Source organism: Hylobates moloch, unplaced genomic scaffold (assembly GCF_009828535.3).
Source record: "Hylobates moloch isolate HMO894 unplaced genomic scaffold, HMol_V3 SCAFFOLD_15, whole genome shotgun sequence".
Taxonomy (NCBI): domain Eukaryota; kingdom Metazoa; phylum Chordata; class Mammalia; order Primates; family Hylobatidae; genus Hylobates; species Hylobates moloch.
The window spans coordinates 95719770-95734253 of record NW_026652290.1 but is presented as its reverse complement, the minus strand read 5'-3'; the positions used below and the strand labels follow the sequence as shown (position 1 = coordinate 95734253).

Below are 14484 nucleotides of genomic sequence, written 5' to 3'. Positions count from 1 at the left end.
CAAGGTTCATCCACACAAGACGTCCACAGTGCCTGGCGCGGAGAGACCTGCTTTGATTGTTTGGAGGGAAAAAAAAATCAGATTTGCTCCCCCTGCTCACAGTAGACACCAGGGTAAGCTCCCAATGGGGTGGATGACGGAAACCAGGGAGACCTGTAGCTCCTAGGATTCTCCTCCTCGCTCCCTCCCCACTCAGGGTGTGGATTCCAATGTGTGCAGCCTCCTAGGACCTCAGCAGGGTGGAGGATCATGGGACGCAGTCTACTGGGGGGTCCATGAAATCCCCTAACCCAGGGAGTCTCACCCAAGGGCGATCCTGCCCCCCCAGAGGACACTGGGTGATGTCTGAGACATCCGTGGTTGTCACGACTGGGGCGTGCTCCTGGCATGGAGTGGGTAGAGGCCAGGGACGCTGCTCAGCACCCTGCAGTGCCCAGGATGGCCCCACCCCAGAGACTGATCCAGCACCCATGTCCACAGTGCCCAGGGGTGGGGGAGACCCACTTTAGATGGTGGCTTTGAATGAGCTTCCGAGGCTAGACCTGTCCCAGCAACGCCCCTGGTGGCTGTAACCTCTTCCCGTTTGTAGGATGGGCCGTTTCACACCCCTGGGCCTTTGCTCATTCCTGCCTCCCCATCTGTGCAGACCTTTCACACTGGTGTCCTCTTCTGCCAGGAAGCCTTCCCACCTTTCTCCAGCCTGGTTCCCTCCCACAGCAGTCTCAGAGCTATCGGTGAATTCCATAAGGCATGTACGGAGCACCCACTCCATGCCAGGCACAGGGGATTCCACCACCTCCCTTGCTCCTTGGAGTAATCCAAGCCTGGCACACAGTCGGTGCTCAATAAACGCACAAAATGCCTTCTCTTGCCACCTGGCAAACTCCCAGTCATTGAGCAAAGACTTCCTGAGCATCTCCTGAGTGCCAAGCCCTAGGACCCAGCAGTGAACGAAACACTGAAGTTCAGCTCCCCTCTTGGAGCCTACAGCTTCCTCCAGGTCAGGAAGAACAATGAACAACAAATAGAAGTGGCCGCATGCAGCGACTCACACCTGTAGTCCCAGCAATTTGGGAGGCCAAGGCAGGAGGATCGCTTGAGTCAAAGAGTTCAGGACCAACCTGGGCAACATAGTGAGACCCCATCTGTACAAATAAACTTAAAAAGTTAGCTGGGCGTGGTGATGCACCTGCAGTCTCAGGAGGCTGAGGCAGGAGGATTATTTGATCCCTGGAGGTTGAGGCTGCAGTGAGCTGTGATTGCACCACTGCTGTCCAGCCTGGAGTGCAACAGAGCAAGATGCTGTCTCCAATCAATCGATCAATCAATCAATCAAATAGAAGTAAAAGATGTCAGAGGAGGTAAGTGATGAGTAGGCCAATGAGCAGAGGAAGCGTGGGGAGTGGTCCCATCTAGACAGGCCCGGAGGGAGGGAGGGAAGGAGCATCCTGAAATTCTGGCAGAAGTCACAGCTCCTGCAAAGTCCCGGGGGCTGGACCATGCCTGCTTCATTGGAGGAACAGTGAGGAGCCCCGTGTGGCTGGAGCAGAGTGAGGAGAGGGATGGAGGGAGGACTGAAGGGCAGGGAAGGGACGGGGCAGGTCATGCAGGGCCTTGTGGGCCATAGGGAAAACTTGGACTTTTCCCCTGAAGGAGGTGGGAGCCATGGAGGGCTGGGGGCAGAAGGATGGGCCCCAACTTGGTTCCAACACACCCTCCTCCAGGAAGCCTTCCCCACCTGCCCCAGCAGAGCTTCTACCCCCAATCCCTCCTGACCCAGCCCTGACCACTCAGGGGCATGACCGTGTCCAGCTCTGTCCCCTCCAGGCCGGGGGCCCCTCCCACACTGAGGTCAGAGGGGAGGGAGGCTGGGGCCCGGGAGAATCAGGGGTGTGAGAGGGGCTGGGTGCGGTGGCTCACGCCTGCAGTCCCAGCACTTTGGGAGGCCAAGGCACTTGGATCCCTTGGGGCCAGGAGTTCGAGACCAGCCTGGCAACTTGGCGAAACCCCATCTCTACTAAAAATACAAAAATTAGCCAGGTGCGGTGGCATGCGCCTGTAATCCCAGCTACTCAGGAGGCTGAGGCACAAGAATCGCTTGAGCCCAGGAGGTAGAGGTTGCAGTGAACCAATATCTCACCATTGCACTCCAGCCTAGGAAACAGAGGGAGACTCAAAAAAAAAAAAAAGTGTGGTCAGGTGCGGTGGCTCACACCTGTAATCCCAGCACTTTGGGAGACCAAGGCAGGCGGATCATGAGGTCAGGAGATCGAGATCATCCTGTCTGACATGGTGAAACCCTGTCTCTACTAAAAATGCAAAAAAATTAGCCAGGCGTGGTGGTGGGCACCTGTAGTCCCAGCTACTCGGGAGGCTGAGGCAGGAGAATGGCGTGAACCTGGGAGGCGGAGGTTGCAGTGAGCCAAGATTGTGCCACTGCACTCCAGCCTGGGCGACAGAGCAAGACTGTCTCAAAAAAAAAAAACAAAAACACAACAAAAAAAAAAGTGTGAGAGGGGACAGGTGTGGTAGCTCACACCTGCAATCCCAGCACTTTGAGAGGCGGGTGGATCACTTGAGGTCAGGAGTTTAAGACTAGCCTAGACAATATGGTGAAACCCTGTCTCTACTAAAAATACAAAAATTAGCTGGGTTGGTGGTGCACCCCTGTAATCCCAGCTACTCAGGAAGCTGAGGCGGGAGAATTGCTTGAACCTGGGTGGTAGAGATCGCACCACTGTGCTCCAGCCTGGGCAATGGAGCAAGAACCTATCTCAAAAAAAAAAAAAAAAAAAAAAAATAGCCGGCATGGTAGTGCATTCCTGTAGTCCCAGCTACTTGAGAGGCGGAGGTGGAAAGATCCCTCGAGCCTGGTAGGTAGAGGCTGTGGTGAGCCAAGATCGCGCCACTGCACTTCAGCCTGGGCAAGAGAGCAAGACCCTGTCTCAAAAAACAAAAACAAAAAACAAAGAGTATGAGAGGCTATTTCTTGGGGGGGCTGAGATGGGGCCCTCCATCCTGTCCCCCACTCCAAAACCCCAAGAGACCCCAGGTTGGGCCAGAAAAACTCACTTTGCCCCATGGGCTCCTTCCATCCTACCCACGAGACCAGAAGGCAGGGACGATCCTTTTTTGCAAATGGGGAAACTGAGGCACAAAGAAGCGAGGTAAGGTGCATTGACAGGGCAGCAGGCACAGTGCGTCTTCGCTGACACGGCCCCACGCCGCTTCCTGGTGACAGGCACCGAGGACACAGAGGATGGGGGGTCCGAGGCCCCTTCCCACGTCCCACTCCCAACTTGGGTGGCCCCCACTACCCTCAGCAGCGAGGTTTTGGCGCCCCCTTGTGGGCAGACCGGGGACCCCCACCCACCTCCCCCATCCCAGCTCCTCTCTGCAGGGGGAAAGTGGGGCTCCAGCCAGGCCAGAGGAGGCTTCTTGTAGAGCAGGGGTTGAGCCGGGGTCAGGGGGTCTCAGCTGGAGTCAGGGGATCAGCTGGAGCTGGGGTGGAAACTCAGCGGGGTGGAAACTTAGCCTCCCCTTGGATCTTACGGAAAGCCTTGGTCGTGTCTAGCCCTTGGCCCCTGGGTGATGAGATTCCTGGCCTGGGAGGTGAGGGCTGTCCCAGTACTGCAGGCTGTTGGGTTGGTCACCCCTGACTCCCCACCCTAAAACGGGCGCAGGCTTGTGACAACCCAAAATGCCCCCGCGAAAAAATTCCAAATGCAGCTGGGTGCAGTGGTTCATGCCTGTAATCCTAGCAATTTGGGAGACCCGAGATGGGAGGATTGCTTGAGGTCAGGAGTTCGAGACCAGCCTGGGTAACATAGCGAGACCCTAGCGCTATCAAAAAATAAAAATAAAATTAGCCAGGCACGGTGGCTCACAACTGTAATCCTGGCACTTTTGGAGGCTGAGGGCGGATTGCTTGAGCCTGGGAGTTCGAGACCAGCCTGGGCAACACTGCGAAACCCCATCTCTACTAAAAACGTATAAATTAGCCAGGTGTGGTGGCAGATGCCTGTAATCCCAGCTACTCAGGAGGCTAAGGCATGAGAATTGCTTGAACTTGGGAGGTGGAGATTGCAGTGAGCCGAGATCGTGCCACTGCACTCCAGCCTGGGTGACGGAGACTCTGCCTCAAAAATAAAAAAATTTAAAAAAAGCTGAGTGTGGTGATACGTGCCTGTGGTCCCAGCTACTCAGGAGGCTGAGGCAGCAGGATTGCTTGAGCCCAGAAGGTCAAGGCTGCAATGAGCTATGATGGAACCATTGCACTCCAGCCTGGGCAATAAAGCAAGACCCTGTCTCTACAAAAGATTTAATTTTTTTTTAATTTCCAAGCGCCCCCTAGTGGAAAAGCCCTGCCCCTGCACTCCAGCCTGGGAAACAGAGACCTTGTCTCAAAAAATAACCATCCTGGCTAATACGGTGAAACTCCATATCTACTAAAAAATACCAAAAAAATTAGCCGGGCGTGGTGGCGGGCGCCTGTAATCCCAGCTACTCGGGAGGCTGGGGCAGGAGAATCGCTTGAAACCGGGAGGCGGAGGTTGCAGTGAGCCAAGATCACGCCACTGCACTCCAGTCTGGGCGACAGAGCAAGACTCCGTCTCAAAAAAAAAAAAAAAAATTAAAAATTAAATTAAAAACAAAATAATAAAATAAATTTTATTTTTGTAAAGACAGGTCTTGCTGTGTTGCCCAGGCTGGTCTTGAACTCCTGGCCTGAAGTGATCCTACCCTCACCTCCCAAAGCACTGGGATTGCAGGGATACCAGTTATTTATTGAGGATTTTTCACCCCCTAGTGGATAGTCTTAGAAGAGTTCTCCAAGTGAAGCTCCCCACCCTCTGAGCTGAATCCTACCAGAACCCCAGCCCCTGCCCCAGACCCCACAACAAAGCCCCAATGCCAGCCTTTATCAAGGTCCTCGTTAAGAAATGGGCCAGGCTGGGAGCGGTGGCTCACGCCTGTAATCCCAGCTACTCAGGAGGCTGAGGCGGAAGAATCACTTGAACCCGAGAGGCAGAGGTTGCAGTGAGCCGAGATCACACCACTACACTCCAGCCTGGGCAACAAGAGCTAAACTCCATCTCAAAAAACAGAAAAAAAAGAAATGGGCTGGGCCTGGTGGCTCATGCCTGTAATCCCAGCACTTTGGGAGGCCGAGGTGGGCGGATCACCTGAGGTCAGGAGTTCAAGACCAGCCTGGCCAACATGGTGAAACCCCATGTCGACTAAAAATGCAAAAATTAGCCAGGGGTGGTGGTGCGTGCCTGTAATCCCAGCTACTTGGGAGGCTGAGGCAGGAGAATCACTTGAACCCAGGAGGCAGAGGTTGCAGTGAGCTGAGATTGCACCACTGCACTCCAGCCTGGGCGACAGAGTGAGACTTTGTCTAAAAAAAAAAAAAAAAGAAAAAAGAAAAAGGTCCTCATTAAGAAATGGTCATTGTGGCCCGGCTGAGGCTGGAGAATTGATTGAACCTGGAAGGCGGAAGTTGCAGTGAGCCGAGATCACACCATTGCATTGCGGCCTGGGTGACAGAGCGAGACTCCATCTCAAATAAAAGAGAGATGGTCATTGTTCGGGGCAAGGTCCAGGACCTGGAGAAGGTGAGGGGAAGCAGGAGAACAGAAACTGGGAAAAGGAAGTGCTAGTTCCTTTCCAAGATATTTCAGGGCCCTGGGGCACCCCCACCCTCCCAAGATACAGCTCCCAGGAACAAAGTCACGTGCCCCAAAACATGGGGAGGTGGGGGAAGGAGCAAAGATTTCCCTGGAGACGGTGCTCAGGGCTCAAAGTCCAGGGCTCAGGATAGCAAAAAACCAGATTGCCGGGGGTGTGTTTAATCTGCTCAGGGCGTCTGGGCACCTGTGCAGCCTGAGCCTCCATACCATCCGCCCAGCCATCGCCCCCCACCCCAAAAGCAGCCTCCTTCCCCAGAGGTAAACTGAGTCCCAAGAGATGACAGGCGCCCTTCCAAAGGACTCTTACGAATGCTTTAATGCAGACCATCGGGAAGCAGCTCTCAGCTGGGAGTGGGTGCATGGGAGAGGGGAAGCTCTGGTCAGTAGACGTTAGGCAGAGAGAAAAGAAATCAGGCAGCGGGTAGAAGCAGGTGGAGCCACGAGATCGTGGAGGATTGCGGGTGTCACTTCAACCAGGGATGCTCTCCGAGTATAAAGAAAAATCACCGGGCAGGGACCAAGCTCAGGAAGAGGGGTGCATGAAAACCATGTTTGCCCAGAAAGCCCCCATTGAGGGAGGTGGGGTTGGTTCCAAGCCTTCTTCACTTGAGAACACTGTATTCTGAATACCAGATGGAGTCATTTCACAGGCTTCCAGTCCAGGGCATTGCTTTTAGGGGGCAGAAGAGGCATCTCTGAGGGACTGCCTGGAAGAGGCAGCCAGGAATCTTCACATGGCTGTGTTCTTTGCTCTCTCATGGTCTCTGGGCTCTTTTTCCTCCAGATCCAGTCCCAAGTTGCTCTCTCCTTCCTTCGCTGCCTTTTTCTGCTTCTTCCTCTTCTCTTCTTTCTCCTTGGCCTCTTTCTTCTCTCCTTTCTCCTTGGCCTCTTTCTTCTCTCCCTTGTCTTCACTGTAGGGATACAAAGGCCCCAAACCATAATAAGAAACAGAGACATTCCTATTTAATGGCCACTCACTTGATGGATGGATGGATGGACATAAGCCAAAGGGCCCCTGTTGCCTCTTGGGACTCAGTTTACCCCTGGCGAAGGAGGCTGCTTTTGAGGCTGGGTGCAGTGGCTGGGCAGATGATAAATAAATTGGAAGATAAATGGATACATTACAGGAAGGAGAGAATGATGGATCAGTGGATGGGGGGATGGAGAATGGAGAATGGTGGATGGGAGTATAGACGGATGTATAGATCAATGAACGAATGTATAGGTGGATGGATGGATGGATGAGTAGATAAGCAGTTAGGTGAACTGATGGTTGCATGGAGGGAGGGACAGATTAATAAGTAGATGAGTGGATGAATTGGAGGAAGAAGAGAATGACATATCAATGGATAGGTAGATGGAGGATAAATGAGACTGTAGGTGGGTGGATGGATCAATGAGCTAATGGATAGGTAGACTGATGGATGGACAGTTGGAGAGTGAAGACTGCATAGTTCGATGGATGCATAGATGGGTGGGTGGGTGTGTCAGTGAGTGGACAGATCAATGGGCTAATGTGTAGGTGGACTGATGGATGGGTGGTTGGAGGGTGAGGACTGCATGGGCAGACTGATAGATGGATGTACAGGTGGATGGTTGGGTGGATGGATGGAGGAATGAAAAAGGCAGAAAGGAAGCTACAGGTACAGGTGCACAGGTGGGATCCAGATCCCCCAGTACATCCTGGGAATAGGAATCATATTTTACTGGGGCTGAGCCAGGTCTTAGACAAAGCCACCACTCAGGTCCTCTCCCTCAGGCACATCTTGGACTCAGCTGAGACTCTCCCAGCCAGGCTGGTCACCTCCCACCTCCCACTCTCCTACTCCTGTCCCCAAGCCTTTGCCCAAGACAGAGCCCCTAGCCCTGGATGGATGAATGGATGGATGGATGGATGGATGGATGGATGGATGGATGGATGGACGGATGATGGATTGATGGGTGGATGAATAGATGGGTGGGTGGATGGATGGTGAATGGATGGCTGATGGATAGATGCGTGGGTAGATGGATGGGTGTGTGAACAGATGAGTGGGTGGGTGGATGGGTGAGTGGGTGGATGGGTTGGTGAATGGATGGGTGGGAGGAGTGGGTGAATGGATAATAGATGGATGGTGGGTGGATGGATGGTGGGTGGGTGGATGGATGGGTGATGAATGGATAGGGGGTGATGAATGGATGGGTGAGTGGGTGGATAAGTGGTGGGTGAATAGACGAGGGGGTGGGCAGATGGGTGAGTGAACAGATGTGTGATGAATGGATGATGGATGATGGATGATGGATGGATGGATGGTGGGTGATGGATGGATGGTGGGTGGGTGGATGGGTGAATGAGTGGGTGAATGGGTGAGTGAGTGGGTGGATGAGTGGCTGATGGTGGATGGATGATGGATGATGGATGGATGGTGGGTGATGGATGGATGGGTGAGTGGGTGAATGGGTGAGTGGGTGGATGAGTGGCTGATGGGTGGATGGATGATGGATGTCTCTGTCCCTGAGCCCTCTATGGGATTCCTCAGGTTGGGAAGCAGTCAGAGCCATAGGAGACACTGAGTCCAGGTGGGTTGCCCATACCTAGGCCTTGTACAGACACCTACACAATACTACACCACAGTCTTCTTCAACAGGTATTTATTAAGCACCTCCTGTGTTCCAGGCCCAATGCTGGGTATGAGGACACAGCCAGGACCAAAGCTAAGTTGCCTACACAACTGGAAGGCACCACATAATGTCTCAAAATTAGTGAACGACTAAGACAGCTCCGCTGGTGATAAGTGTGAATCAGACTTGGGGATGGGGACAGTGTCAGGAAGGCTGGTGGCCAGGCTGGAAACCCCTGAGTGGGGACTGGAGGAGGAGAAGGAGCTGGCAGAAGATACAGGAAAGGTGAAGTTCCCAGGGCAGGAATGTGCTTGAAGGATTCAGGACAGTAAGGTCATCTGTGCACACCCGTTCCCCACCCCGAGGAGGGGCTCACACAGACCCCTGACACCCGCACACACAGTACCTCTGGTCCTGGTATAGGTTGGACTCCATTCTGAACGTGGTCTCCTCCTCGTCCTCAGCCCTGCAGAGATAAAGGGAAAGGTGGGAGGGGGCGGGAGGGGAGTAGGGGGGCGGTAAAGGGAAGGAAGCTGTGTGACAGCCGCAGCCTCTGTCTCAACCTCCCAGCCGGGGCTCATGAACCCCAGGACGCAAGGAAGGGCTGGGCTGCCGGGCTGGTTGTCTTGGGGAGAGGGGCGGGTGCAGGCCCAGGGTCTGGGCTCTGAGAGTAGGGTTGGAGGAGCAGCAGGGAAATGGGAGACCTTTGGACTTCGAGGCTGGTGATGGGGGTACCAGAGAGGGTTGGGAAGCTGGGGACGGGGGCAGCGCTTTGGGCAGGGCTGTGGGGGCAGCGGGGTGGGGGCGGGCGCCCACCTGGCCTTGGAGCACCAGAGGCGGTTGGCCAGCAAGACCAAATAGACGATGAACAGGAAGCCGACTACCGCAGCCAGGCCCACGAGCCACGGCTTCAGGCGATGCTTCGTGGCTGCAGGAAGTTGGGGAGGTTTGACTCAGAGGAAGGACAGGGCAGAAGACCCCCATTCCCCCACCACCCTAGCAAGGAGAGAGAGAAGGTCACTGGGGGTGCTCCGACAGAAAGGGTATTGGAAAGGGACAGAGCTTCAGAGACCAGGATGGCTTAGAGGGGGTCGGGAGGGTTTAGAGAGGGGGAGGGTACCTTACCAGAGTGGGAGGGAGCCTGGGGGACCAGAGAGGGGAGGGGCTTATAAAAGAAGGGGGACTCAGAGGGGACAGAGTTTACAAATCAGGAGGACTCAGAAGGGGCGGGGCTTATAATGCAGATGGAGGCTCAAGGGAGGGGCTTATAAAGGAGGAACTCAGAGGGGAGGGGCTTATGAAAAAGGAGAGGCTCAGGGGTGGGGTTTATAAAGGAGGACGAGCTCAGAGGAGGGCCTTATGAAGGAGGAGGGGGCTCAGATGGGGAGGGGCTTGTGAAGAAGAGGGTCTCAGATGGGGAGGGTCTTATAAAGAAGAGTCTGGGGGTTTGGGGCTTACAACAGAGGAGCTCTTGGGAGGAGCTTATAAAAGGAGGCAGAGGCTTAGAGGGAGGGGCTTATAAAGGAGGAGCTCAGAGGGGAGGTGCTTATAAGGGGAGAGGGTCTCAGAGTGGGAGGGGCTTATAAAGGAGGCAGAGGCTCAGAAGGAGGGGCTTATAAAGAAGGAGGAGCTCAGAGGGGAGGGGCTTACAACAAAGGAGGGGCTCGGGGAGAGGTTTATAAAGGAGGGGGAGTGAGAAGGAGGGGCTTACAGAAGACGAAGAATCTCAGATGGGGAGGGGCTTGTGAACTAGAGGGCTCAGAGTGGGAGGGGCTTATAAAGAAGGAGGAGCTCAGAGGGGAGGGGCTTACAGAGGAGGAGGGGCTCGGGGAGGGGTTTGTAAAGGAGGAGGAGTGAGAAGGAGTGGTTTACAAAAGAGGAGGGGGCTCAGATGGGGAGGGGCTTGTAAAGGAGGCGGGAGCTCAGAGTGGGGCCGAGCTCAAGGGGGCGGGGGGGGGGGGTGTTCAGCCAGGTGTGCCCAGAAGGGCTGGAGAGGGGAAAGGCTCAGGTGGGCGGTGTGGGGGCCCTTATAGAAGAGGGCAGAGCCCAGCGAGGGGGAAGCCGGGCGGGACTGCGGGGGTTGAGGAGGGCCTCCAAGCCACCCTTCCGTTTCTTCCTGCCCCCTCTCCTTTTTCTCACCATGGAAAACTGGGAGATGGTGATCACCTGACCAACTCCCCCATCCCGCGACGTCCCCTCCCGCCCTCCTGCACCTACCCTGCTGGGCCTCCACCGGGGAGAGGAGCAGAAACTCCAGCACCAGAAGGGCCCCCAGGGACTCCATGACGGTCGAGCGAGCCAGTAGTCAGCCAGCGGCGGTCCCGGGTCGGCGTCCACAGGTTTGGTGTGGGCGAGGCCCTGCCTGCCCGTGATAAGGCACAGGCGGTCCCGGGGCGGGGGATGCCTGAGACCTGGGAGCGGGGCCCGCCCCTGGCACCACCTGGTTGGGCATCCTGTCCCTCCCCTGCCAGCTCCTGCCCCATCGCTCTCCCTCCGGGAGGCCAGACTCTGGACCTGTGTAACAATTAACTGAGGGAGTCCCTCCTCCCTGCACCCTGCCCTGGGGACCATCAGCCTCAGGGCCACCCCCTCGTGATCCCTGCTGCAGGGGCTGAGCTGAGATGGCTGCGACCTCCCGTCCGGGCCCAGGCCCCCTGCCACGCTGGACACAGGGGGAACTCACAAATACAACTGGAATATCTTAAGAAAGGTGCGCCCGCCCGGCGCCTCACGCCTGTAATACCACCACATTGAGAGGCCAAGGCGGGCGGATCCTTGAGCCCAACCTGGGCAACTTAGTGAAGCCCTATCTCCACAAAAATAGAAAAATTAGCCAGGCGTGGCAGGCACCTGCAGTCCCAGCTACTAGGGTGTGCTGAAGTGGGAGGATCACTTGAACCCAGGAGTTTGAGGCTGCAGCCAGTTATGGTCGCACCACCGCACTCCAGCCTGGGTGACAGAAGACCCTGTCTCAAAAGAAATACAAAAATAGAAATATAAAGAGTCACCAAGGCCCGGTACGGTGTCTCACGCCTGTAATCCCAGCACTCTGGGAGGCCAAGGCGGGAGAATCGCTTGAGGCCAGGAGTTCCAGACCAACCTCCTCCCGTCTCTAAAATAAAAAATGTAAAACTTAGCTGAGCATGGTGGCCTGCACCTGTAGTCCCAGCTACTCAAAGAGACTGAGGTGAGAGGATCGCTTGAGCCCAGGAGTTCAAGGCTGCAGCAAGCTACGACTGCACCACTGCACTCCAGCCTGGGCAACAGAACAAGACCTTGTCTCTAAAAGCAAGTTTGAGAGTCACCTTTTGTGCTCTCAGGGTACACACGAGGCTCCGTGCTCGGCAGTTTCACAGATCGCATTTCCTTTTCTTAATGCCCCGTGAAATAGTGCCGGTCTTATTGTGCAGAGCCCAGGACAATCAAGGTCACGCAGCAGGTCTGACCTGGGATTTGAAGCCAGGTCTGCCTCGCCCCCAGGTTATCCTGCCTCGCCCAGGCTCTTGGCCCCTGAGGACCCACAAGCAGCCGTGGGAGCACACAGGGACAGGAAAGGTGTGCGGAGGCCACATGCCCGTGGTCCACCTGCAAACTTGGATGCTCTCACGTGGGGATGTCCCGGAGGGCTGATGACTCAGGCTCCAGGCTCTCCTGTCCTCAACCTTGGTGCCTCGGCTGATTAGATAGCGGGCCCTGCCCGGGCAAAGGGGGACCCCGCCCCAGCTGACACGGGAGCAGCCACGGCCCAGACGAGTGGTAGGAAGGCCCAGCGTCGTCACACAGGTGTTTATGGAGCACCTGCTGAGTCGCTGACACTCCCTCTCTTCCAGAGGTCTGCGGATGACCGCTGAGCAGAACGGCCACACAGCAGGACGCGGCTCACACATCCCAGCCCCAAGACGGCCACAGGTCTGCTTGAACCAGCCAGGCAGGCATCTATTAAACTCTGACTGTGTATCCCATCTTGTGCAGGGCTGGGAAGGGAAGGAGGCCTTGGTGCTGTCTGGGAGCTCTGGATCTGGTTAGGAAGTCAGGACCACCCCCCAGAGACAAGCAGACCCAGCAGCCGAGGTGGGGGCTGGAGAAGATTTGGAGATAGGGGAGCCCAGCAGGGGGGGTGAGGGCGGGACCCGCCTTGGAGACCCTGCCCTCCAAACTCAGGCAGTTGCCTGGGCTTTTTCTGAGAAAAGCACTCTGTGCTCTGAGACCTCGGCAAAGCCACTTCATCATTGCATGCCTCGGTTTCCCCATCTGTTAAATGGAGGCGATCAGTCCTACCTTGGAGGATTAAATGAGATACTGCATAGAAAAAGCCTGCTCTGCACAGCAGCAGGTACGCGCTAAGCACTCGGTGAGGTTGGCTGATAATATTACAACGTTTTAAATCGCCCTAGTGTTTTTAGTTCACAGTTTGCTGATGGCTCGGCTGAGGCTGAGCCGGGCAGGCTCTGAGTATGTGAAAGTCGCCAGCGTCCAACCCCCGGAACCTGCCGGCTGGGAAGGAGAAAGCCATCCGCTGCGACCGGGCAGCTCAGGGTTTGCAGAAAGGGCTCTGGCACGCATAAGTTCTGTCTACACGACCGCCAAAGCGTCCGGAACCCGGATTCAGGATTCAAGTTCACATCAGATTCCAGAAGGAGCTTCGGGATGGGGGGTCCTTGAAGGCAATGGAGGGGCGGCGGGGCTCCGGGGGAGGCGGGGGTTCAGAGGGGGCTCCCTCGCCACCCCCGCCAGCTTCCTCCTCGCCCTGCCAGGCCAGGGCCAGCTGCAGGTCCAGCCCCTCCAAGTCCTCGCCGGTCAGGCTGGGGCGCAGCTCCCGGGGTGCTGCCTCCTGGTCTGGCTTCGGGCCAAACACCCAGTCTGCGGCAAGGGAGCTGGTGAGGCAACTCCCCGGCCCCAGCCACCCTCCTCTGTCCCCTTCTCAGCTAGGAGAAGCCCTTGGATCCCCCGACCACCCACCCAGGGTGACCCAGCATCAGCCCCGGCTAGGTTTCGGTGGGGGCAGCTCACCGGCCAGGTCGTGGGCGAGGTCTTTGATCAGGTGCCCGACGATGGCGTAGGCGACGGCCACCACCACCAGCGTGGCCAGCAGCAGGTACAGCACGTACCTGGGCAGGCGGATGCTGTCCAGGGGCGGCGGCCGGTACTCCTCGTACAGTGGCGGGGACGGGCTCCAGCCCTCGGCCTCCCCCTCGGCCGCCAGCCCCGGCATGGTGTCCGCCCGGCACAGGGGAGGCCCGGAGGTGACCCACACAGCGGAAGTATTAAGGGGCTTTGAGCTAAGAGGATTGGGCGGCTGCCCCACGGCCACCATCTGCCTGGGTTAATCACATTGTAAACCACTTCCGCCCACGGGCAACCTACCTGCTCAGCTCCAGCCACAACTCTGCCCAGCCGTCCCCACCTCGGGACCTCCGAATCTGCGCTTCCTTCTCCCGGGAACGCCCTGCCCAGATTTCCTCATGGCAGGCTCACTTTCTTCATTCATTCATCTTTTTAATTATTATTATTTTATTTTATTTATTTAATTTTTTTTGAGACGGAGTTTCACTCTTGTCACCCAGGCTAGAGTGCAAAGGCGAGATCTCAGCTCGCTGCAACCTCCACCTCCCGGGTGCAAGTGATTCTCCCACCTCGGCCTCCAGAGTAGCTGGGATTACAGGTGCACACCACCACGCCTGGCTAATATTGTTATTATTTTTGAGACAGGGTCTCGCTCTGTCACCCTGGGTGCTGGAGTGCAGTGACGCGATCATAGCTCATGGCACCCTCAACCTCCTGGGCTCAAGCAATCCTCCCGCCTCAGTCTCCCGAGTAGCAGGAACTAAAGGTCCTCGCCACTGTGCCTGGCTCTTCATTCATTCATCGAATATGTATTGAGCAGTGACTATGGCTGGGCACTCTCTTAGGTGCTGGGGCACAGCTATGAGTAAGAAAGACCAGGCCGGGCGCAGTAGCTCACGCCTGTAATCCCAGCACTTTGGAAGGCTGAGGTGGGCGGATCACTTGAGACAGGAGTTCGAGACCAGCCCGGCCAACATGGTGAAACCCCGTCTCTACTAAAAATGCAAAAACTAGCTGGACATGGTGGCGGGCACCTGTAGTCCCAGCTACTCGGGAGGCTGAGGCACGAGAATCGCTTGAACCTGGGAGGTGGAGGTTGTAGTGAGCCGAGATCATCCCACTGCAC

General features: G+C 56.2%; 2 protein-coding genes across 2 annotated transcripts; both read right to left on the bottom strand.

The window, feature by feature from the left end:
* Nucleotides 1-6052: 6052 nt before the first annotated feature.
* SMIM24 (small integral membrane protein 24) lies at nucleotides 6053-10578 on the bottom strand. Its single transcript, XM_032177756.2, has 4 exons — nucleotides 10512-10578; nucleotides 9111-9222; nucleotides 8701-8760; nucleotides 6053-6604 (listed from the first exon to the last, which is right to left on the bottom strand). Exons 1-4 carry the CDS (start codon nucleotides 10576-10578, stop codon nucleotides 6424-6426), a joined length of 420 nt encoding a protein of 139 aa, XP_032033647.1. The 3' UTR covers nucleotides 6053-6423.
* Nucleotides 10579-12912: 2334 nt separating this feature from the next.
* SMIM44 (small integral membrane protein 44) lies at nucleotides 12913-13506 on the bottom strand. Its single transcript, XM_058428674.1, has 2 exons — nucleotides 13305-13506; nucleotides 12913-13154 (listed from the first exon to the last, which is right to left on the bottom strand). Exons 1-2 carry the CDS (start codon nucleotides 13504-13506, stop codon nucleotides 12913-12915), a joined length of 444 nt encoding a protein of 147 aa, XP_058284657.1.
* Between the last annotated feature and the right edge of the window lie 978 nt (nucleotides 13507-14484).

Bases quoted from the DNA above. Each gene is read 5' to 3' on its own strand.
- SMIM24 (XM_032177756.2), bottom strand. From the start codon at position 10,578: ATGGAGTCCCTGGGGGCCCTTCTGGTGCTGGAGTTTCTGCTCCTCTCC. The intron at 9,223-10,511 runs GTAGGTGCAGGA...AACTTCCTGCAG, and splicing joins CCCGGTGGAGGCCCAGCAGG to CCACGAAGCATCGCCTGAAG. The intron at 8,761-9,110 runs GTGGGCGCCCGC...TTATCTCTGCAG, and splicing joins CTCTGGTGCTCCAAGGCCAG to GGCTGAGGACGAGGAGGAGA.
- SMIM44 (XM_058428674.1), bottom strand. From the start codon at position 13,506: ATGCCGGGGCTGGCGGCCGAGGGGGAGGCCGAGGGCTGGAGCCCGTCC. The intron at 13,155-13,304 runs GTGAGCTGCCCC...CCCTTGCCGCAG, and splicing joins CCTCGCCCACGACCTGGCCG to ACTGGGTGTTTGGCCCGAAG.